Genomic DNA, 22,849 nt, shown 5'->3' with positions numbered 1-22,849 from the left:
TCTCCCTCCAGACATTTTCATATTTAGAGAAAAGATCAAGGAACTACAATTATGAAAAGTTGGCCCCACAGAAAAGAGGCTTAAGAATGAAAACTTAACTTTGCACTTGGAAAAGAGAGAACAGGAATGATTTGATGATTAGGAATATGATGGGTTTGTACATTGGGGGATTAGGAATATGATGTGTTCTGTATTTTTGAAGAATATATATATATATATATATATCCTTAGTCATAAAAAATCAGAATTAGAAAAGTAGGTGAGCTCTTAATAAAGCACTTCATTTTGGGGAGGATGAATTCTTCTTCATCTTACATACTAAAGTTTGATCAACTGTCTTCACTTCATGATTTAAAAGGAAAAGATAAATACTGGGTTTAATTGCAATAACTGTACATACAGTTCAGGGCTAAGTGGTTATTAAGTCCCCTTTAATTCTAATAGAGACAGTGACAGTAGCTCCCACCAATGCAGCATTAATTATTTCACAGATGTTAGCAAAGGACTCTTTAAGTGTCTTTCTTAATCCCTGAAACAGGTCTCTAAAGTAGGTACTGCTTTACTATGTCTTCTTCTACAGATGAGAAAGCTAGTACTCTACTCAAAGAAGTGAACTCAGTTTCCCAAGGTCACCCAGCTAGGAAACAGTGGAACTGGGATTAATGATGGTTCAATCTGACATTTCTTCGTCTTTATAAAGTACTCTAAAGATAACAAAATAAAATCACATGTGGAGCTGACATACCGATATGGCCAATCACAGGCAAAATAAAACTGTAGTACTCTAAGTTGGTTTTTATTTGTATATATGTAAGTCCTTTTTTGAATTACAACTATTGATCTCCATTGAGAATATCATTGCTATTATAGCTGTATAGTTCTAATATCCATCCAATACATAAATTTTCTACATTTATAGGTGGGTAATTTAAAAATATATACATGGAAAAACATACAATGCTTACAAACCAAATGCAAATAAAAATCTTTAAAAAATCTTAGAAATTCATTAAGCAGGTTATGTTGATCCTATTAAAAATGGTTCGTTTATGTACAATACATAATCTTTAAAAATACTACTCCAGGAAACAAAAATTCTTTGGTTCAGCAAAAGGATTCTCTAAATGTGGAAATTCAATGTGTTAAGGATGCACCCTCTTGGGTTGGGCCTCACTTAACTGGTTTGACTCTTCAGGAAGCATGTAGCTGACTCTTTCTGAATGCTGAAAATATGGGTGGAGAGTGGGTAGAGGTTGCTTTTCCCGTAGAACATTAGCATGTGAAAATATAACCAGAAGCTTGAATAATGCAGGAACTTAGATGTTATTTTTACTCTGCCAGATCAAAAAGATACAGAGAAAATCTGCTTCCCATCCATTCGGTGGGATCGTGGTTGATGCATGACAACATTCTCTAGTAAAGTTCTTCGGCACTGGTATCCAGTGCCACTGAAACTAGTCTATTCATCATCTGGAAGTTTGCGAGGAGGAGACAGGAGGGCACATGCTGGATGTCCCTTTACTTAAGTCCCATCACTTCCCCAGCAGCTTGCCTACCTTACAAATCTAAAATTATAAACATACCCGTGACTCAAATCTCTTTAAAAAGAGTTATTGATGCAACAATGATTACAGGGCATCAAAGTGAGCCAGTGATATTTTCATTAAAAATTAACTGTGGATATCTATACTCTTGATTTATTAATGGCAACAAACACAGAACTGGCCAAAATATCTCAGTTTTAAAGAGTCAGCAACCTTACCTATTAGAAATCATTCTTCTCCATATTTAATGGGAAGGAAAAGCCTTCACAATTTTGTGCCTGTGTGTCTTCTACTTTGATTGTGAAAATATTGAGCATATAAGATAAAACCTTTCCAAAGGCCCATCACATAACCACACATTATAACTACCTTTAACAAGGCTTTTGAAAAGTCTCTGAGGTATCACAGCTGGTCACAGGAGAATGAAAAATATTTTTTGCTTTATTTTTTCCAAGTTCCCCAATGGAATATACTTACTGGCTGGGTGAATTAACTCACTTAGGTTAGGAAGCGGTAACACTGACTAATATTTAAATTCGTCTTTCCCCAGACTAGTGTCAGAAGTACGTTAATACGTTTCTAGGTTGAATGCAGGTGAAAATCAAGAGCCTCAACCGACTACGAAGATTTCTGCAAACCACGGCTTTGAGATGCCGTAATGCTTACATGAATTGTTGAGAGTAGGGGAAGTCTTCCAGAGTATACGCTTGTTCTTCCTTCCATTTGCATGACTTAGTTGCTCAAAGGCAAGACACAATTTACACCTTATTAGGACTCAAAGGAGACAAGTATGGTTGGGATGGAGCAATAGATTGCAGAGAAAATGATGTCCCCTCAACAAAAATGGTTCTGACTGTGGAGAGGGGAAGAGAATAGCCTCCAACATGTGAGAAAAGCAAAGAATAGAATACATGAATAATTCAGAGCATCTAAATGAGACATTATAGCTCAGAACCACCTTCATATCCACATTGTCCACTCAGCTCACGGGCAGAGATTCCTCTTCCCTGATGGTCTCCCCAAAGACATTCTAATACTCCAAAGAGAGAAATGATCACTTTTGGGTTATTGGTCCTTATCGTCCTCTTCTGTTTATAGAGGCAATAATCATCTTTTCTTCTGTCAAAAGTCTTTATCCCAGCCTGACAGCTCATCTGGAGGCACTCCCTTTTCCGGGGGATACTTGTCGAAGTAGCTGTGGTCTGTGGGTCCACTGAGCTAACAGAGAAGAATTAGACCAAAGGTGAGGGTAATGTTGACTAAGCATGTTGTTATATGTGGGTAATGCTTTTTATATCTGAATACTGCTTTTATCCTGCAACCACTGGTAAGTTACATGTAAGGACAAGATGACCAATTACCATTTTTGAGTCACACTCTCAGCCTTTGAGATCTCCCCTTTAGACCAAATGGATCCAGTCACTGCATTACATTCAAAAGAGGCTACCTGGCCTGAGGAGGTATGTCCAAAAGAAAAGCTGACAGAAATGGTATCTATTTTTTTTTCAGATTAAAAAACATTTTAAAAGCAAATATTTTTAAAAAATCAAAATCTGGGGTACCTGGGTGGCTCAGTCAGTTAAGCGTCTGCCTTCAGCTCAGATCATGATCCCAGGGTCCTGGGATTAAGCCCCAGATTGGGCTCCCTGCTCAGCGGGGAGACTGCTTCTCCCTCCCCCTGCTCCTTGCGCTTGCTCTTTCTCTCAAACAAATAAGTAAAATCTTCTAAAAACATCAAAATTTGCCACAACCACCTTGAACTTTTATATGCTTAATTGACCCATATAAAATTTCCATAATGCCAAACAAAGGGTTAATTCAAAACACTATTGACCCTGTTGAAAGAGTGAAACAATTCTGGAATTAAACTATTTTGCAAATCAGGTGGTTTTCAATTCTTTGCCTTCAAACAAATCTTAAAAGTACCTGATTTAATTCTCAGCTGGTAAATCAGTAAAAATACTACTTATGATAAATCATAATGTGTTTTTTGGGAGAGTGGGGAGATCACTCAGAAGGCATTCAAAGTGACATTGCTCTTATAAAACCCTCCACTCCAGTTACTTATTCATGTGAACATAATTTTCAGCACTTAACAGCTATATAAATTTAAAAAGGAATAGAATTGACGTGGGGCCTGATCCCATTTTTCTTTTAATAAGTAACATCTCTCCCCGGTACATAAATAATTTCTTTTCAAGAAATATTTCTTAAATACTTGCTTTTAAATTTTGCAACCTATTTCTGTTGTTTGATACTCCATGCTATAAAAATGTAGTAACAACTGAATCCAAATAAATATGTGTGTTGTCACAGGAATTTTAAAATTCAGAAAACTATAGTTGAAAGCCATTTAAAGAATAATCAAATATTTGCAGGCATAACAATATTTTTACATAACATGGAACTTTCTAGGGAAAGTGGGATGGAAATATAAAAATATAAATTCAGAGAGGAAAAGGAATTATGTAATATTGCTGTCTGTAGATTTTAAACAACTGATGGGCATCCAATCTCACTGGTATTCCTATTACATTACATATATTTAAGGGAGTAATGTTTTACTTTAAAACGTCAATATTTACAACATACTAGAAATCACATCCTCCATAACAATATAAACATACAATGAAAAAATCAGGATGTCAGTCTAAAAATGCTTTTAAAATTCCTTCAAGGAGAACATAGCATAGAATCTATAGGGTGTTGACCGAGGCCATTCCTGAGTCATTCTGTGCTCTCCCACCCTCCCTTACCCTAAATTAGCAGATGTTCTGTTTTCTCTCGAGCTGTGCTGTCCCACCAGCAACAGGTGGTGATTGAGTACCCCAAAGGTGGCCAGTCCAAGTTGAGACTGCTGTAAAATCCATTTGGGATTTCAAAAACAGTACGGAAAAATGAATGTGACATCTCATTAATATTTTATGTTGACTGCATAGCAAAATGACAATTTTTTGATACATTATAATAATTAAAATTAATTTCACCTGCTTCATTTTACCTGTGGCTAACTAGAAAATTTTAAATCACAGTATGATTCATATTATACTTCTAGAGTCCTCTGTTAGCCTGACCAACACTGATTACCTGGGGACTTAGGTTTATATGAAATTGGTTTCTGAGAGCTGAGCTGATCTCCATCAAATAAGAGATACTATTTAGTCCCTATAATAACAATTGCTATGACATTTTCACTTAATCTTTTTTTAAAAGTACTTTAAAAATCTAAAATGTGGTGCACAAAAACACACCCGTACTCTGTTTACAAAAACAAAAACTAGAAAAAAATCAAGAAAGTAATATAGCGGATACCATACCTCTCTCTGTAAAGGTGATGGAAGGTTCCGTGCTTTCAGTCCCTCCCAATTAAAACCATTTAACCACCTGAGAAGTAAAAACAGAGCAAAAGAATATTACTTGCCTGATAAACTATCAGCAAGTCAAGTTAGCTGTCAGTCCATTTTGTTGCCCTCTCCCTGCCTGCAACAATGCAGCTGCAAATGGGTGGGTGGGGGGGGAGATTAACCACGCTGGTTGTCTGGTCTCACATTAAATCCATGCCCACTAACCTCAAGGGGGTAGTTCAGGCTGCCCAGAAATTGGTCTAGATTTCCCTGTTGTCCCACTCACTGTCACATTCCCTTAGGCTCATCATTCATACTTTGTCCTCTCTCCTCAAAAGTCCAACAACCCCCTCCCCCAACCAAATGATGACCTGACTTCCTATTTCACTGGGAAAACTGAGCTGCTGCAATTTTCTTCCAGTCTATCTGCCTGCCTGTCCACATCTGTGCGCTCCCTTCTTTCATGCACCGTGAGTTCAGTGCCTTTGCTTCTAGGGAAGGTCAGCTCAGCTCCTGCACTGTGTACTTGATCCTGTGGACTCCTCTATTCAAAGGCATGCTCCTGCCATTCTCCTCTCACTTGAATCTTCAATGTCTACCTGCTAGATCATTCCCATCAGTATGGAGACATTTCATTTCCTCCAACCACAAAACACCCTCCTTTGACCTGAGCGCCCATCCAACTTCTACTTTGTTTCTCTCCTCCCACAGGAGAAAAACTCCTTGGAAGTTATCCAGTCACTCTACTTACCTATTTTCTCCTGGCCACACTACAGTCAGCATCCACCCCTCCACTTCTGTGAATCTCCTCAAGTCTCAGTTTTTGTCTTACTTCCCCTAGGAGCATTTGCCACCATTCATTACTCACACTTTCTGAAATACTTTTTTCACTTGGCTTCCAGGACATGCTATTCTCCTACCTTCTTGGGAGCTTTCCTTTGTTTCCCACTGCCATTTCCATAAGAAGCTGGTGTGCTCCAGGGCCTCAGTCCTTGGAGCTCTTTTTTCAACTACTCACTTCCTGGGTTATCTCATTCAATCTTGCGGCTTTAGTTAGCATTTTTATATCTGCTGCTTACTATTTCTATTTCCAATCAAGATGCCCCAATTGCTTCCTAGGCTAATAGCTACAGCTGCCATTCCTCATTTCCCGAGTGGGTGTCTAACCTGCATCTAGCATGTATCTGGCCCACACTGGATCTCCAAATGTTCCCCAAGGAACTGGCCTTGACTCTTCCAGTTGCTCAAACCAAAGACCTTGAGTTATCTTTCCTCTCACACCCTACCTCAGTCCACATGCAGATCTTGTCAGTGTTACCTTCAAAATATATCTGAATTCAGAATCTGAAAAACTCTGATCACCTTCACTCTACCAGCATGGGCCAAGCCACCACTATTATTATAATAACCTCCTAATAGGTCCTCCTGCTTTTGTCCATGGGAAATAACCAAGCAGCAAGTGCGATCATTTAAAACAGAAGTCAGGTCACATCAGCACTTTGTTCAACCCTGCTCCCCCCAGTGCTTCCCATTTTGCTCAGTGTGAAAGGCAAAGCCTTTCCGATAACCCCTAAGGCCTTGAACACCACCTTTTCCACCACCACCCCAACCCCCCGTTCACCACTGTCCTACTTTCCTTCCACCCTCCCCCCCTCACTATTCTTTCAACAAGCTAGATGCTCCCATGTTCAGACCTTTGCCCTCAAAGCTAGATGGTTCCTTCCCCAGATTTTCACAGGGTTTGTTCCCCCAATGCCTTCAGGTCTTTTCCCAAAGATCATTTTCTTAGTGAAACCTTCTTTGATCATCCAAAGTAATATTTCGCCTCCCTCTCCCCTCCCCCTCACTTCCTATCCTCCTCCCTGCTTTAGTTCTCCCCTTAGCTCTTACTCCTCTCAGGTGTGTCTGCCATATACTTTACTTAGTTATCCTGTTGACTCTGTCTTCCCCACTAGAATGCTAGCTCCATGAGGGAAAGGATTTTCATCTGTTTCCTTTCCTTCTGTGTCCCTCACACGTGGAGCAGGACTTGTCATCAAACCAGGTTCAATAAATGTTGAATAACTGAATGACTCTGCAAGAAAACACACTTGCACGGAGCCTCTTACTATCACGTCTTAGAACATCACACTGCCTTGGTGGTGATGTTCCTGGTGATACATATGCAAAAAGCTCCAAGATATAAAGGTATCTTACAATAATCTATAATGAGGTTAAGCTGATAGCCAGATGAAGTTTCTTTCATTTATTGCTTCCACATAATTAATCTAATTAATCTAAGCATCATTAATGCTTCCAGATCACTGAAGACCAGAAATGATCTGGTCTTTAGGACACACATCAAACTTGGTGGCTGGAAATACAACAGCAGAAGTGGGGAGGCCTTGCTTCTCTTGGACATAAACAATGTATTCTGTCTCTCAGGATCTTATAAGGAACATGGAATAATACTGTCTTATACCCACTGATCTTTTCTACTGGGACAGTGAGGTCAAGTCCACTAGCCAACAAAATTTACAGAAAGTCAGTGTGGTCCCAGGCATTGAAAAGAACGAAGATCCTGCTTTTAAGATATTTTTATTTTGGTAGCAAGTGACAAAAACAAAAAAACAAGTGAACAAAATTTCAGATACTAGTAAGTACTAGGAAGATAAGGGAGAATAAAGTGGTGGCTGGTGACTGGGATGGGATGTGTTGGGGGTGGCTAGAATAAAGACAAGGGAATAGCCATGGGAAGGCTTGTGAGATCGATCTATCTATCTATCTATCTATCTATCTATCTATCTATCTATCATCTATCTATCTATATCACATCTCCTTTACCCCAGGGCCTTTTAAATGGAAGGAAGTAATAGAAATGAGCTGAAGTGTGGTGAATGGAGACGAAACTAGGGGGAAAAAAGTATCTGAGAACTGAGAACAGGCCAGAGGCCAGACCATGCAGGCCTCATAGAATACAGTACGGAATCAAGATTTTATGCTTAATGGAAAGCCATTAGAAAGTTGTAAGGAAACGATGGAATCTAAGTACACTTCCAGAAGATAATTCCAGCTAGTATGTGAAGCACGACCACAGGGGGTTGCGATGAGGCAGAGTGATAGAGGTGTGAGGCTGAGGGCCAGGAAATTTGGGTGGCTGTCACACTCCTGTCTGTCAACCTCACCAAAAATGATGCTCTTCCATCTTTTCTAATCTCTTCTCACCCCTGGAGTTGGGTTTTCATTCAGTCCTTTACTGGATTTCCCATTCCAAGTCTAAGCTTAGCAAGAGAAAAAGTACTATGAACAGAGGCAAGGCTCTAGTACATTCCATTTCAGATGCCATTCTTAACCCAAGGTGCCATTTTAGTATAAGCTGCTGAGACACTAACCAAAGAGCGAAAGTCAGACAGCAGCCCGGGCTGTAAGGCTTCCCCTGTCTACAAAACCACAGAGTCCTCTCCTTGATCCACCCATCAGCTTCTTTGCATAAACTGAAGCCTCATTTTTTAGGGATTTCTAGGTGCACAGTTATGTGGATTCTTTTCTTTTGCCACCAAACACTGCCACAATTTCTTTTCACATATTTTACAGTGCTCTCTACCCAGAAGCTACTCCATAAATATTAATAAAGTTCATTACTGTTACCCTACTGAATCAAAGAGCCTATACATTTCTTACTGAGTACTTGTTACAATTTGACTTATGGCAATATTTACTTAACATGAGTGGCCATTCACTTAACCCTTGGCCTTTTGACACTAACCACATTTTAAGTAACGCAAGTGCCAGGATGCATTCATGTGTAAAAAATATTCACCAAAGAAATATTAAGCAATGGCACATAAATTGCTTCTTCATTTTTAGAAGACCGGTAGAAGCTATTCTTGAAAGTAATTTTAGCGGCTAGAAATATTAAAGGTAACATTAAGGCACTTGAAACAAATTATTCCTCTATCTAGCAGGAAAGATTTAATTGCACCCTACAAACATATTATCCCTCTTTTCAGATAGGTGTTGGGAGACACGATCGGTGCCTAGTTTATATGTTAGCTCAGGAATAGGGGAGGGAGGAGATCTGATTCTGTTTAGTTAAGATGATTTAACTCAGAATGGACAAACATAACATGATTGCCATGTTAAATTGTATTGTCTTTTAATAGGAAGTTCAAATGAATGGTCGTCTGAGAAAAAAAGCACACATTTTACTTTAGAGAACAGTAGGAAAATCTGATGGCAAATTTCAGAAAGATTTTCTTTTTAATTCCAAGAGTATACAGAGTAGAGAAGCTGTAAGACTTGAAGACTTATGGAAGGTTTTAGAGCACTCCTACTTAAAGGCAGGAAGAGATCTATTTTTCAGGTCCCGCCCCCCCCGCCCCCTCCCCCCGACCTCAGCTTTGTATCTTAAGAGGTAGTAGGAAAATCAGATGAAATAATGTCTTTGAGCTCCCTGGGCTCACTGAAAGGCACTGTATAAATTTGGTCTATCTTATTACTAAACTCTACCCCACTCACTGCACTCCGAATCTACCCTTACATGGCCAAGAACATCCTGCCTGTTACGGAAGAGTGGGCAAATTAATCCCTACAGGGAACAAAATTCAAAATTCTTCATTACCATGCTGAGGTGAGAAAATCCTTTAGCATCAATTTGGATGCGTACCCAATCACAATTTGACAGCTACATTTAAATGAGCCTCAGGTAAATAAGAAAGAAAAGATGAAACCAGAGCCTGTTAACCCAACCACCCCGGAGCAAAAGGAGGAAAATACATTGGAGGAATGACTTTCATTGACAGGGCACTTGTTTGCTCAGTATGAATAGTGTGTTTACATGTCATTTTATAATGAGAAAAGAAATTGTGATAACAGCATGGAGAAAGAAAGATAAATTGGGATCTACGATAAATAATGAGCTTTACGCTGAAGGCAATCCAAAGGATGACAAAGAACAATAAAAATACTATGAGCATTTTGACGTCTATAAAACGCACAGATGAGTGTCTTTATCACCCTCCCTCCCTCCTAACACACCCTTAAGGCAAAGCCCAATACGAATTTACAATGTTGAATACATGGCTTTATTTCAAGTAAGTTCATGAATAGATAGAGCAGGGCTGGCAGCCTGGGGATTTTTTTTTTTTTTTTTTTGAAGCTGCACCACTACTGTTGAGCAAAATGAATAGTGTTTCTATTCAGAAACTTCTCTCCCTTTATTTCCCTACTGGGTTCTGTGCCTCTAGTTCTTCAGTAAAAAATATCCAGGTGGGAATGAAATACTGAAAGGTGTTTTCTTTGCTGAACAGAAACTTCAGTGTGTTCACGTTTTCAGTGATGACATTCTCCAATTTAGTTTTTCTATTATCAATAGTACTATCAGTAGGTGATATTTTTCGTATATCGTGAGCAAAATTAAAACATTTTGAGGACTGCAGGATTCAGCGAAGCATCAATTGTTTTAAAAATCTGCAAGGCTTGAACTCCACATATTAAACCAAATCAAAGAGGATAATTCATGGAAATTATCAATGGTTCTGACGGCCAGCTTTAGAAATCCACAGAACTGCAAAGATGCGTGTTAGATTATTGTATAAGGCTAAAACATTGTTTGAGATTTTGTGGAAATCAAGGTACTTTACCCCAAACGTAAAATACAACACTAGGCTTTAAAATTTGTAGAGCCAGTCAAAGGAAAATTGTATTTAAAATAAATAGGTATTATTAACTAAAACTGAAATAGGATACTATTTAACAGTTGATTTCTCTTTAACATTGACAACAGTGACTATATTGTATTTTAATCACAAATCAAAGGTCAAAATTAGAGCTTAATTCCTCTATAGAATCCAAGTTGATATATATTTTTTAAGATTTTATTTATTTATTTGACAGAGAGAGAGAGACAGCCAGCAAGAGAGGGAACACAAGCAGGGAGAGTGGGAGAGGAAGAAGCAGGCTCCCAGCAGAGAAGCCTGATGTGGGGCTCGATCCCAGGACCCTGGGATCAGGCCCCCTGAGCTGAAGGCAGGTGCTTAACGAATGAGCCACCCAGGCACCCTGAAGTCGATATTTTTAAGAAATAATAAGGGGCCCCTGGGTGTCTCAGTTGGTTAAGCGTCCGACTCTTGATCTCAGCTCAGGTCTTGATCTTGGGCTTGTGAGTTTAAGCCCTGCATGGAGCTCGGCATCCAGTGTGGAGCCTACTTTCAAATTAAACATAAAAATAAAAAATAAAAATAGCAGTGTATAAAAAGCTAAGTCGCTATAACTTAAAGATGTGATTTTGTCACTTGTTTTAGAATTATCCATTCTTGATGTGAATTTTCAGCATTAGAGAAATTACCCTGAGACTGATTATTGTAACTGCAGCTAGTAAAACACAAATCAAAAATAAAACACCAAAAAGGAAAAATTGAACATCTGTAAAGGGGCCCTTGTGACCTACAATGAAAGCTTCAAGATTACATTTTTCTATGAATTTCTATTTTTTTCTGGGCCGAGTAACAGCTATGTACCTGTGTTTCTTAATGTCATTGATTCCATTTTTCAGATTTCCAAGTCTTTCTGTTGGATTTTGCCTAAAATAAAAAATTTTTGACAGGCAATTTATAATAATTATGCTTCAGTGAATTTTAAATTAAAATTTAACATTTTTTCTTTATGTATTTATTCATTCATTTATTCAACAATATTCATAGACCAAGCAGCTGAATATAGGAAAATGAAAAACACATGCCCCTCTCTGGGGGCATGTATACAGACACATACACACACACACACACACACGCACACACACACACCTCAGTGCTTTAAATGAGCTATGAATAAGGATGCTATCTTACCAACTTTGCTGAGAAAAACAGGGAAAGCTTTAGAGAATCATTTCCATCTGAGCTGGAATCTCAGAAACATGCGGAGATTTCTGTTGGCAACCCACAACTGGGTTTTATGTTCTAAATTTACTAAATGCTAATGCTTTTTAAAAAAGTTCAAATGTGCAAAAAAAAAAAAGAAAACAGTGACAAAGTTTAAACACAAATTCCAGAAGTCTTTTGTTCTCCGATATAATACTTTTAAGGGTAAATAGAAATGTGGAATAATTAAAAATAAGGCCAGAGAGGTACTGTGTTTTAAAATGAAGACTGACAGAGGGCAAGTAGTAACACTTTATCACCACCACTGATTTTCTCTCAAAAGAACAAGGTTGTAAATTAATTACTCCTTTATTAAACTAATGGTCTTTTTGCCCTCATACAGATAAAGATGATTCCCAATGATAAGCTGACAACTGCAGATCTCTGTTAAGTAGGTATTCTGGTCCTGCAGCATGAAGTAAACTCAAACTCCTAATAAAAAAATGATTTTCTTTATATATAACTTAGCTACAGGGAAAAGTACAAGAAGTAAATGCATACCTAATTTTAAATTGTGTGGACACAGAAATGAGAAGACCTCACACTTCCCCAAGAACTAGGGGTTTTAATTTTCATTCTCACCTGCAAAGCCTCCGAATCAAATCCTCAGGTCGTCTTGTGATCTTTCTGGGAAAATCCATTTTTTCAATTCCTTTGAGAATCAGATTGTAGGTCATCATTTGGTCAATCCCAGAAAAGGGAGGGCTGGAGAATAGCCAAAATAGGACATTAGGACCAACGTGTCAGACACATGTACAACTGACTTTCTTTCCTTTTCTTCCTTTCCTCCTTCCTTCTTTCTCATTAATCGTTGTGTAAAAAAATCTGGATATATGCTAGAAAATAATTTCATTGACTTCATATCATTTAACAAATCACACATACACACATACAGGTAATTTGTTAGTTGGTGATAATCACTATAAAGAAAAACAAAGGAGGGGACACAGTGACAGAGAAAGGTGTGACTTTCTTAAACCTGATATATGGGAAAAGCCTCTTTCATAAGTTGACAATTGAGCAGTGGTTATCAATGAAGAGAAGGAGGGAATGGGCCACACCATGATCTGTAAGCAAAAGATTCAAAGACAACAATACAAAGGCCAGGAGTCAGGAGCGGTGTGGGTTGTTCCAGAAACAGTGAGGAGGGCTGGTTTGCTGGGGGGAAAGTAAGGAAGCAGGAGGGGAGTAGAAGCAATGAGGGACATATCATGTGAAGCTGGTGGGTGATGCTAAGGGCCTAGGAATGTGCTTTGAGTCGGATGGCGGAGTTTACAGCAGTCAGAGTAAGCTTTTTTAAATTTTTTTTAAAGATTTTATTTATTTATTTGACAGAGAGAGACACAGCCAGTGAGAGAGGGAACACAAGCAAGGGGAGTGGGAGAGGAAGAAGCAGGCTACCAGTGGAGCAGGGAGCCTGATGCGGGGCTCGATCCCAGGACCCTGGGATCACACCCTGAGCCAAAGGCAGACGCTTAACAACTGAGCCACCCAGGTGCTCCTTAGAGTAAGCTTTTTTTAAAAAAAAATGTATCAAAAATGACCTGTGATGATGCCAGCAGTGGAGGAAGGAAGGCCTGGCGGCCTCAACTAGGATGGTAGAAGTGAAGGTGGTGAGATATGGTTGGCTTCTAGATCTATTTAGATGGTAAAGCCAATAGGATTTGCCAACACAGTGAATGTGGTGTGTAGGAGAAAGAAAGGATTCAAGAATGATGCCAAAGTGTTTTGACCTATGGAATGGAGCTATTGCTTACTAAGAGAAGAAAGGCTGGAGTGGGGGCCAGAAGTGTGGGTCCAGAGGTCCAGAGCAGGTTCTGAAATGTCCAATGGAGTTAGGTTTTAAATGTCCATATAGAGATGCTACGCAGGCAGCTGAATTTGTGAGCCTGGCATTCAGGAAAGAGGTCAGAGCTGGAGGCAGGATTGCGGGGCGCCATCAGACAGGATTTCTGGCCATGGACTTGATGATATCAGCCAAGGAGCGAGTAGATGGAAAAGAGATCAAGGACTGAAGTGGCACAATGTGGAGAGGTCAGGAGGATAAGAAGGGTCCAGCAATGAAGACAGAGATGGAGTCCCCAGTACGGGGAAAGAAATGAAAGGGAGGTCCTAGAAGCCATGTGAAGAGAGTACTTCAGGGGAAGTGGTGCTAAGGTAAGAAAGCATTGGGAATTGAACACTGAATTTGGATAACGTTTTAACTCACACACTTTGCTATTAAAAACACTTTATTCTACTGTGTCATTTAATTTCTGAAAATTGAAGATGACTTTCATGAACTACTCTGCTATATCTTGGCCATGCTTGAAGACCTTTGGATACTGAGTTCCCACTCTCAGGAATAAACTTGAAATGAGGTTGGTGCAACAATTTGCAACAATCTATGTCTTGCTTATGAAGAAAATAAGGTACAAAAAAAAAAGAAAGAAAGAAAGAAAGAAAGAAAATGAGGTATGAAACAAAAAGCACTGCTATATTTTCAATACTTCTATATTTACAATTATGCTGTGTTTGTTGTGTTGCGTTGTGTTTTAGTTCTTTTTTCTCATTTTTATTTACCTCCTGACTCTCTAGAATTCAGGGCATTTAGAACTAAATTTTCTCATGCCCTACCCTGAAAACCTTTACAAGAACAATTTCTTAACTTCTTGACAGTACGAAGCCACTTTAACAACTCCAAGTTATTGGGGATCCCCCCTTCCTCATTCCCTCACTTTATTTCCTTATTCCTTGCAGAAACTTATTCCAGTTGATAAAGACTGAGTTGTATATTCCCTAGTTACCTACACCAACCATCATGTATTTCGTAGCAATGCAGCTGACAAATTTCCCAGGGACGAGGAACAAATTCTTGAAATAGAACTCCTTATGTCCCAAGACTGGAAGCAACTTTCTCTCTGAATGACAGTCTGGAAAATTTTCTCTTCTTTCCATCAAAATCTTAAGCAATGACTATTTGAAACTGAATACAGATAATATAAAATAATCTTTCATATCTGTTTGCTCAATGCATGTGGACAAGGAGGTCGAATATAGCCACAGGTGATCTAACATTAGAAATCTGTGGTATAAAAGTTCCAGATTTTATGAAACTCTTTTTAAATATGTGTTGAGACTTGAATCCCTATCAAAGGGCTCATCCCAGTATTTCATATGCCATTCCATATGCAAATCCTCTCTGAAAATAAGACTGAGAATATTTGCTTATAAAGGTTTTTAAGGATGATCAAATCAGTTGATGAGAAACGGAGGGCGAAAACTGAACTGGATCCCATGAGGATGTCCACGGATTATACTAAAAATGCATATGGGTAAGGCACAGGCGTGTAATGGAAAGTGTGTCACATTTAGGGTTAGAATATCTGGGGTCAAATCCCTGACCTTAAGCGGGTAGCTTTCTGTCCTGGCTGTCTAATCCATAACATTTAAGTCATACAACAATGAAAATTCCTTCTTTAACTTCCACACAATTTCGTGAAAACTAAACTAGATGATACCCACGTAAGAGCTTTGTAAACTGTAAAGTGCTTCACGATGTGAGGTGATATTATATAGAGTGTGTGTGTGTTAAAATGTGTGTGCCCACATGTGTATGCGTGCACGCATGTGGAATATTTGGGATCCTGGATTCATTAATATAGCCCTTTAATCCCTCCAGGGGTGACAATTCAATTTGAACTGCTACCCCTCCTGCTGTATCTGGTCTCTGTTCATTAGCACCTCTAGAAAGCTGTTGACGAAGAGATTAAAATTTAAATCCGGCAACGTTCCTTTCTCTTGGCTTTTCTGGTTAATGATTTATTGGAAAGATGGAAGAACTCAGCTAAATTTAGTTTCATTGTTTAATGGATTTAATTGAAACATGAATACTCTTTTCTCAATTACAAAAAATATATATGAGAGGAAGTAATTACAGCCCACAGCCTCAATTCTTCTCCTTATTCTTAAAACGGAATTGCCACAACCTTCACACATTTAACAGGCTATCTGTAATAACAGGCCTTGGCATTTTAGGTAAACCAAAGCAATCCTGTACATCTTTCCAGTGCCTTCCTGAATGTTTTCTCCACTTTACAAACCAGCAAGCATGCTATATGTAAAATATATAAAGGGAAAAAGTCATCACACTTGATCAAAAACATTTCTAACATGTTAAACCCTTAAATTATATATTTGTTATCATTAGTAAATTATTGTGGCACTTCTGTGAACTGAAGGTACTTACTTGCCGGTTAGGAGTTCATACACCAGAATTCCCAGAGACCAAAAATCCACGCTGAAGTCATGTCCTTTGTTGAGAATGACCTCGGGAGCTACATACTCTGGAGTTCCACAGAATGTCCACGTTTTCTGTCCAGATCCTATTTTCTTCGCAAATCCAAAGTCAACCTGGAAAAGAATATCAAAGACATTTTCAGAGACCATAAAACTCATTCTCTTCTTTACGTCTCCCGCTAACTTCTCCTACCTTCTGTCTATACCTCCACCCTTCCCTTCATACACACACACACACACACACACACACACACACACCACTGACCCTCACATTTATTCTTTTGCAGGACCAGATATAAATCTAGTTACACTGGAGGAAGTTCCATGCACACACCTTTATGCCCATGACCCCTAGAAGATGAGAAGAATGGCTAGCAAAGGTAGACCATTACAACAAATGTACAGCTCAGAGCATGCCGACAGATAATTTTCTAATCAAGGGTGGCATTCATGAGGAAGAGGAGAGAAAGGGGAAGTGATCGACCTTGGTGCACTTTAAGCTCCATCATGAAAAGAAAAGTAATAACAAAATTGAGAGTTTGGGAAAGAGACCATTGTTGAGAAAAAGGGAGTCTTAAAATTCTGGTCTATCTTTAAAAACCATCATGCACATTGTCTGCACCCTTTACATTTCGGCATTCCAATAAAAAAGCCAGGATCACCTCTTCTCAACTTTGGCCAGACTATGGACACTTCGAGTCCTTCTCTGGCAGGTCAGTGGTGAATAGCACCTGCAGGAACTTACCTGTTCTGAAAAGACACAGTCAGGACCCACTATTGGCCAAGCTCTGTACTAGGCTTACACACACAGAGTTGCCTCAGGGAAACTCAGAGTGTTGGGAATACTGACACATATGCGATTAACATTATTTCATGTGATACATGATAGAGTAGAAGATTATGCAGAGGGCCAAAAAATATATACTTCTGGAACATTAGGGAGAAGACCACTGGGGAAGATGTCATGAGGAGGTGATATCTGAGCTTGGCCTGACTGAGAATCAGGAACCCTCCTCGGGTAATGAATTGGTGCTACCCTCATCTGTCTTTTCAGAACAGTCCCCTCCACTTCTCTGAGACTCTATTTAATGAACAAACTCTGTGCACAAAATAGAGAAGGGTGAGAAGGCTGGAATGACAAGAAAACTTGCTCACTGAATGCAGGCAGTGTACATGACTGACATCCTGCCCCACAAAACAAACAGTTGGTTTCTGTCCACAGGCGTTATTTAGCATGTACTTTTCATCTCTAATACATACAGGCATTATTTTAATAAAACCGCCCTTCCTCTCCCTGAAGGAAACAGACACACAAATTATACCTGAACCTCAACATTCACATTTTAATAGTTTCATTATGCACATGGACTATTGCAATAATATGGCAATAATATTGAGTAAAAAAATAAATAATGTTAACATATCAAAATTGGCCCTCACCTAAAAGAGTATGTCAATGAACTATAAAATCCAGCCCTCATTTATGTATTCAAATACTAATATTTAAAGTGTTTGTTTTACCCTAAATAAATCTCTTAGAAATTTAGCTTTCCACTAATGCTTTTTAGTACTTATCATGTAACAGCAAGGATTTCCTTATTAGAAAAAGGAAATTTAAACAGCCTAATTTGAAGCGGGATTTTACTGTTTTCTTTTATCTATACAAAATGACTCATAAAGATTGTATCTAAGGGAATGCTGGGGATACTATGAAATTAAAATTTGTAACCAGCTGAGATTAGCTTATCTACTTATTCCTCAGAGAAAGAACCAATATGAAAATCCTAGCTAATTTTATAAATACTGAAACTTAAGGGACAAGAAAGCAATGGCTATAATTGCATTTGTGTGTATGCACATATGGAAATATTATATTTTGTTGTTTCATAATAGGCTTTCAACTCATTTTTTTTCATTGCATTTAAGTTTTCCTTTTAAAAATGATTGCGTCATTAGATCATTAAATGTTTAGGAAAGTTTTTCTAGCTCTGAAAATGGTGAATTTTAATTTGAATAGCTGGTTTTGCTTTTGTAGCATTTGAATATGACCCACAGAGATGGCCATAATTATATTAAGATTTTAAGATTTATGAGAACTTACCACTTTTCTTTGATCTATCAACTTTAGTCTAATCCATTTGGTCAGAGGAAACTGACACTCAGACCTGTTCAAAGGCGCGTACCTAATCAAGAAGGCCTCAGATCGTTTAACGTCAAGTTCTGTGTATTTTCTATGACCATTCACACCACCTCTGTCTTATACCACCATGGTTTCCACCACAAAGCTTCAGTCTTTTTAACACTCTCTCTTCTAGGCAACAGAAATATAAGTTCCTTCCTTCCTTCACTCCCTGAGTGTCTACTGAATACCAGAATGTACCAAGCACCAGGATACAGATAAAGCCCCAGTCCTCTCAGAGATTACATTTGAGAGAAAGAGGAGAGCAGGCATGAAAACCAAAGATCGTATATAATAATGCCAGACAATGACATATGCTGTGAGGAAACATGGCAGAGTGAGGGATGGAGATCAACAGGAATTTTACTTTAAGTAAGGTGACCAGGAAAAGGCTCTCTGAGGAGGTAGCATTTGAGCAGATTTCAGCAGGAATCTGCATGATATAAAAAGGGCTCTGTAAAAATCTGAGCAAGAGTTATTCTGACAGGGAAAGAGCAGTGTGAGGGCCCTAGCTTTTGGGAACGTGAATGGTAAGTTTAAGGATCGGCAAGAAGGCCAGTGTGGCTGGGCCACTGTGTGTGAGGGGAAGAGAGACAGGAAGTGAAGGCAGATTATATATTGGTCTGGTCAACCCCAAAAAGAACTTCAGATTTTTTTTTTTTTTTTGGTCTAAAAGGCCACTGGAGAATTAAGAGAAGGGTTATACATGTCCTAATGTTTTAAAGGGTCATTCTAGAAGGCAAGAAAATAGACCACACTTTTTTTTTTAATTCTACTAACAAAACTGAGCTTTCAAGAAGAATAACCAGAGAAGCCACACACAGGTTTTCTCTTGTCTCTAAAAAATTTCCATTATGAAAGGCAGCTTACATGATGTTGAGAGTTTAAAAACATCAAGCCTCCAAAGATTTTAATGAACTAGAAAGTTTTAAGATGCTTCTAAATCTGCAGTGGTGATTGCATCATTCAGAAATAGAAAAATTAGCATTGTGGCTTGCTGGACCCTGTGTCCAGTAAGTATTAGCTTTTTCCCAGAAGTTTCTCTCTGGGTCAGTAAATTTGTCAGCTATTGGTTCCCTTGGTCACATAAAAAATGGATACAAGATGACCAATCTAATTAAGCCAAATGATTCATGGGGACATAACATTCCAAAAAAATATTTATGTGGAATTTTCAGGGCACCTACTTTGCCCAAGTCTAGACAAGGGTACAATGGAATCTTGTTTATCCTGTCTGCAACAAGCAAGGATGATTTCATGTCCTTGTGATACCAATGTCCATCCACTAGAACAGGCAACTGTGGATGGCTTCCACTGGGTGGGAGTGGGAGTGAGGGAGGCTAAGGTATGCATCTTTCATGGCAACAACCCATTCTTTATGGGGGTGTGGTGACTCACCCCCAAAACTTTGCACATTTACTAGAAAGTGGGAAAGTTGAAGGGGAGCTCTGCAAGCATGAGCACAAGCTGAAAAACTCTTTGGAGGCTCATCTCCTATGCCACCACCTCTTTGAAGCCTTCCTTGAATTTATAGAACCAATTCCTTTCTCCTCTGAGGTACTTTAACCCTGTTTATGTTCCATAGTTATGTCTTTTGTGGCAGTATCCTCTATTTGTGTGTGAAAAAAATCTAGCTCCTTGAGGAGAAGCGTTGTATCTTATTCATTTTGTAACCCCTACAGCATTTGTAACACAGCAGATGTTCAACACCTGTTTGGTGAAAAAAATCTGAAGAGATAACTGTTAACATCAGCTTCGATGAGATGTGTAAATGCACATGTATATGTACATGTGTGATCTTCACAACGGCTTAGGGAGCGGGGAACTATCATCCCGATGTTAAAGAGGAGAAAATTAAAGTCTAGGAAGGTCGTGGATACTTGAGGTGAGACCTGAACCAGGTTCCAAAGGGAACTTCCGGTTATATATAAATTGATGAGGAAGTAAAAGATTTTTAGAGAAAAGAATCAACATAGATTCAGCACATTGGTGGGGAAATCTTCATCGCTACTAAGTACAGCTAATAATGGTCTGGCAGAAAGAATATAGTGGGAGCTGATAATCACTTTTATTTGTCAAGTTAGGAAAAACTTGAAACGTATAAAAGGATGCGACCCATGTGCAGGGTATAAAGCGTGAGCATAGAAGCAGCCACCTCCAGCTTAACGGAGCAGCGCCAAAGCAGAAGCCCCGTGTGCTCCCCCGCGACCCGCTGCACGTCGCCAACAGGTCACCACAGCTCTGACTTTGGGGTTTGTCAGGTACTCACATTCCTTTCTAATTTTACCACATATTTCAGAACCTTAAGTAAAATAAGCTCTTGTTTTTAAAAACTTAAAATAAATCTTACATCTATTCTTGGGCAAACTGCCTATTTTCATTTAAAATTATCTTTGTGAATTTAACTGATATTGGGGTACCTTTATTTTCATTGCTCTATCACACACCACGAATTAACACGTAATGATTTTTTTGTCCGTTATGCTGCTGATGGGCAGCTGTCCTATATCTAATCGTGTGCTATCACAAAAATGCTTCTATTAGTATCATTTTCCAGTTACCTAGCAGAGGGACATGTAAGATGGTAGAATTACAGGATCAAAGATGCGGTGTCTTCAATTTTACTACACGTTGTCAGATTACGTTCATTAAGGATCATACTGCATTACCTCCCCCTTCCCCAGCACAGAGTTCCAGTTGCTCTGCGTCCTTACTGTCCTTTAGTGATTAACTTTTATTTTTGACATTTGTAAGTATTAAATCACTGGGGTTTTAATTCACATTCCCCCCCGCATTAGTAATTAGTTTGAACGACAGCATTTAATTCTGATATCTGAGAGAATTTCCTCCCACCCTCTTCTTGTTTGCCTTCGGAAATGTCTTGGCTGTTCTTGGCTCTTGGTTAGTCTTTGTAAACTTTAGAATCGGTTTGCCAAACTTCATGAAAAGCTTTGCTGGAATTCCGCTGAAGTGTATCTGATCTATAGATCATTTTGGAGACTCTTCATATCTTTGTGATGTTGTCTTGTTATTTTGAAACCTCCTACATCTTTCTGATTTAGGGTTATGCTAGAGCTGCTGTAACAAACACACCTAAGAAAGTATAAAATCTTAAACTCTGCATTTATTTACTTCTCGTGATGAATTTTATTGAGCAGTAGGGGGATCTCTAAGAAGTGGGTCAGAGACACAGGCTCCTTCCATTTTTTTTTTATTTGAAAGAGAGCGAGAGCGAGAGAGAAAGAGAGAGAGTATGAGCAGGGGGAGGGGCAGAGGGAGACTGAGATACAGAATCCTAAACAGAGTCCCCGCTGAGCACAGAGCTCCACGTGGGGCTCAATCCCACAATCCTGAAATCATGACCTGAGCTGAGATCCTGACCTGAGCCGAAATCAAGAGCTGGACACTCAACTAACTGAGCCCCCCAGGCACCCCTGGCATCTTTCACTTTATGGCTCTGCCAACTTTAAATCTCAGTGTTTTTTAGCCACAAGTCATAAAGACTGTGTAGAGATCATCTGCAGAGGTCGCTATCACCCAGGTTTGATTGTGGTGACAAGCATGTCAGCTCACACTTCTCGAGCTAGAACTGTGCCACAGGACCACAGCCGGCCACAAGGAAAGATGGGGTATGTTGTCTAGCTCTGTGCCCAGAAGAAAGAGAATGAGCCTATTAATCTACATGTTTTAATTGTCTTTCTATAAATTCGTCTAAGTTTCTCAATAAAGCTTTTACACATTTTCGTTAGACTTATTTGTAGGTACATTCTATTTTTATTTTTTTATGTAAACATATCTGTATGCTTTTTTAAAAGGATATTCGTAGTCCTATGTATCAACTACATTTCTGATATTTAAAAATACACTGAGTTCTTAACACTATTAATCTTATATCCAGCAATCATACTAAATTCTTCACTTAATTTTAAAAATTTGTTGTTATAGTCTGGATTTCTACATAATCATATCACATAGGAAAATAGGTTTTGTTGTTTATGTCTCAGTCTTTCTTTTAATTTTATTTATATCTTCCTCCATTGGGTTAGAACCGCCAATAAAATATAGAAGTGCTTATTTCACTGACATTTAAAAGCATACTTCCAATGTTTCATCATTATGTACAGTGTTTGCTCCAAATTTTTGTTAGGTATCTTTCATTGGGTTAATAAAATTTATTTCTATTCTTGGTTAGCTAAGATTTTATCATAATTGAATGCAGAAACATCAAAATTTTCTTTGTATCTATTGGGTTGTTGAAAGAATTGTTTTTCTTTTTTAATCTATTAAAATGGTGATTTGGTTTAAGAGAATTTTTAATGTTAAACTATGCTTGAATTCCTGAGATATATCCATTTTATTATGATGTCCTGTTATAATTTATATTCAGTTTGCTAATACTTTACTTATGATTTTTACACTAAATTTATGAGCTAGATGGGACATTAATTGGTCTTCCATGGGAGTTTCCTTTGGAGAACCAAGTTTACAGTAGCCTCACAGAATAAGACAGAAAGTATGTCTTACCGCTTTCTGAAAGAATTCACATCTGATTAGTATTATAAGTCCTTGAGTGAATTCTCTGGACGTGGTGTGCTACAGACTGAATGT

General features: G+C 38.6%; 1 protein-coding gene across 2 annotated transcripts in view; it reads right to left on the bottom strand.

Moving 5' to 3' along the window:
• Positions 1 to 823: 823 nt before the first annotated feature.
• Positions 824 to 22,849, bottom strand: part of PRKG2 (protein kinase cGMP-dependent 2) — a 96,019-nt gene continuing 73,993 nt past the window's right edge. For both annotated transcript variants that reach the window (XM_002912477.4, XM_034672286.1), the window contains 5 exons: positions 16,013 to 16,176; positions 12,367 to 12,489; positions 11,386 to 11,448; positions 4,862 to 4,928; positions 824 to 2,762 (listed from right to left, as the gene is read on the bottom strand). In XM_002912477.4, coding sequence (XP_002912523.1) covers positions 2,667 to 2,762; positions 4,862 to 4,928; positions 11,386 to 11,448; positions 12,367 to 12,489; positions 16,013 to 16,176 — 513 coding nt within the window. In that variant the 3' untranslated portion in view covers positions 824 to 2,666. The remainder of the gene's footprint in view (positions 2,763 to 4,861; positions 4,929 to 11,385; positions 11,449 to 12,366; positions 12,490 to 16,012; positions 16,177 to 22,849) is intronic.

This window comes from Ailuropoda melanoleuca, chromosome 11 (genome assembly GCF_002007445.2).
Source record: "Ailuropoda melanoleuca isolate Jingjing chromosome 11, ASM200744v2, whole genome shotgun sequence".
NCBI classification, from domain to species: Eukaryota; Metazoa; Chordata; class Mammalia; order Carnivora; family Ursidae; genus Ailuropoda; species Ailuropoda melanoleuca.
The sequence above is the reverse complement of the archived record's forward strand: the minus strand, read 5'-3'. Positions and strand labels throughout refer to the sequence as shown.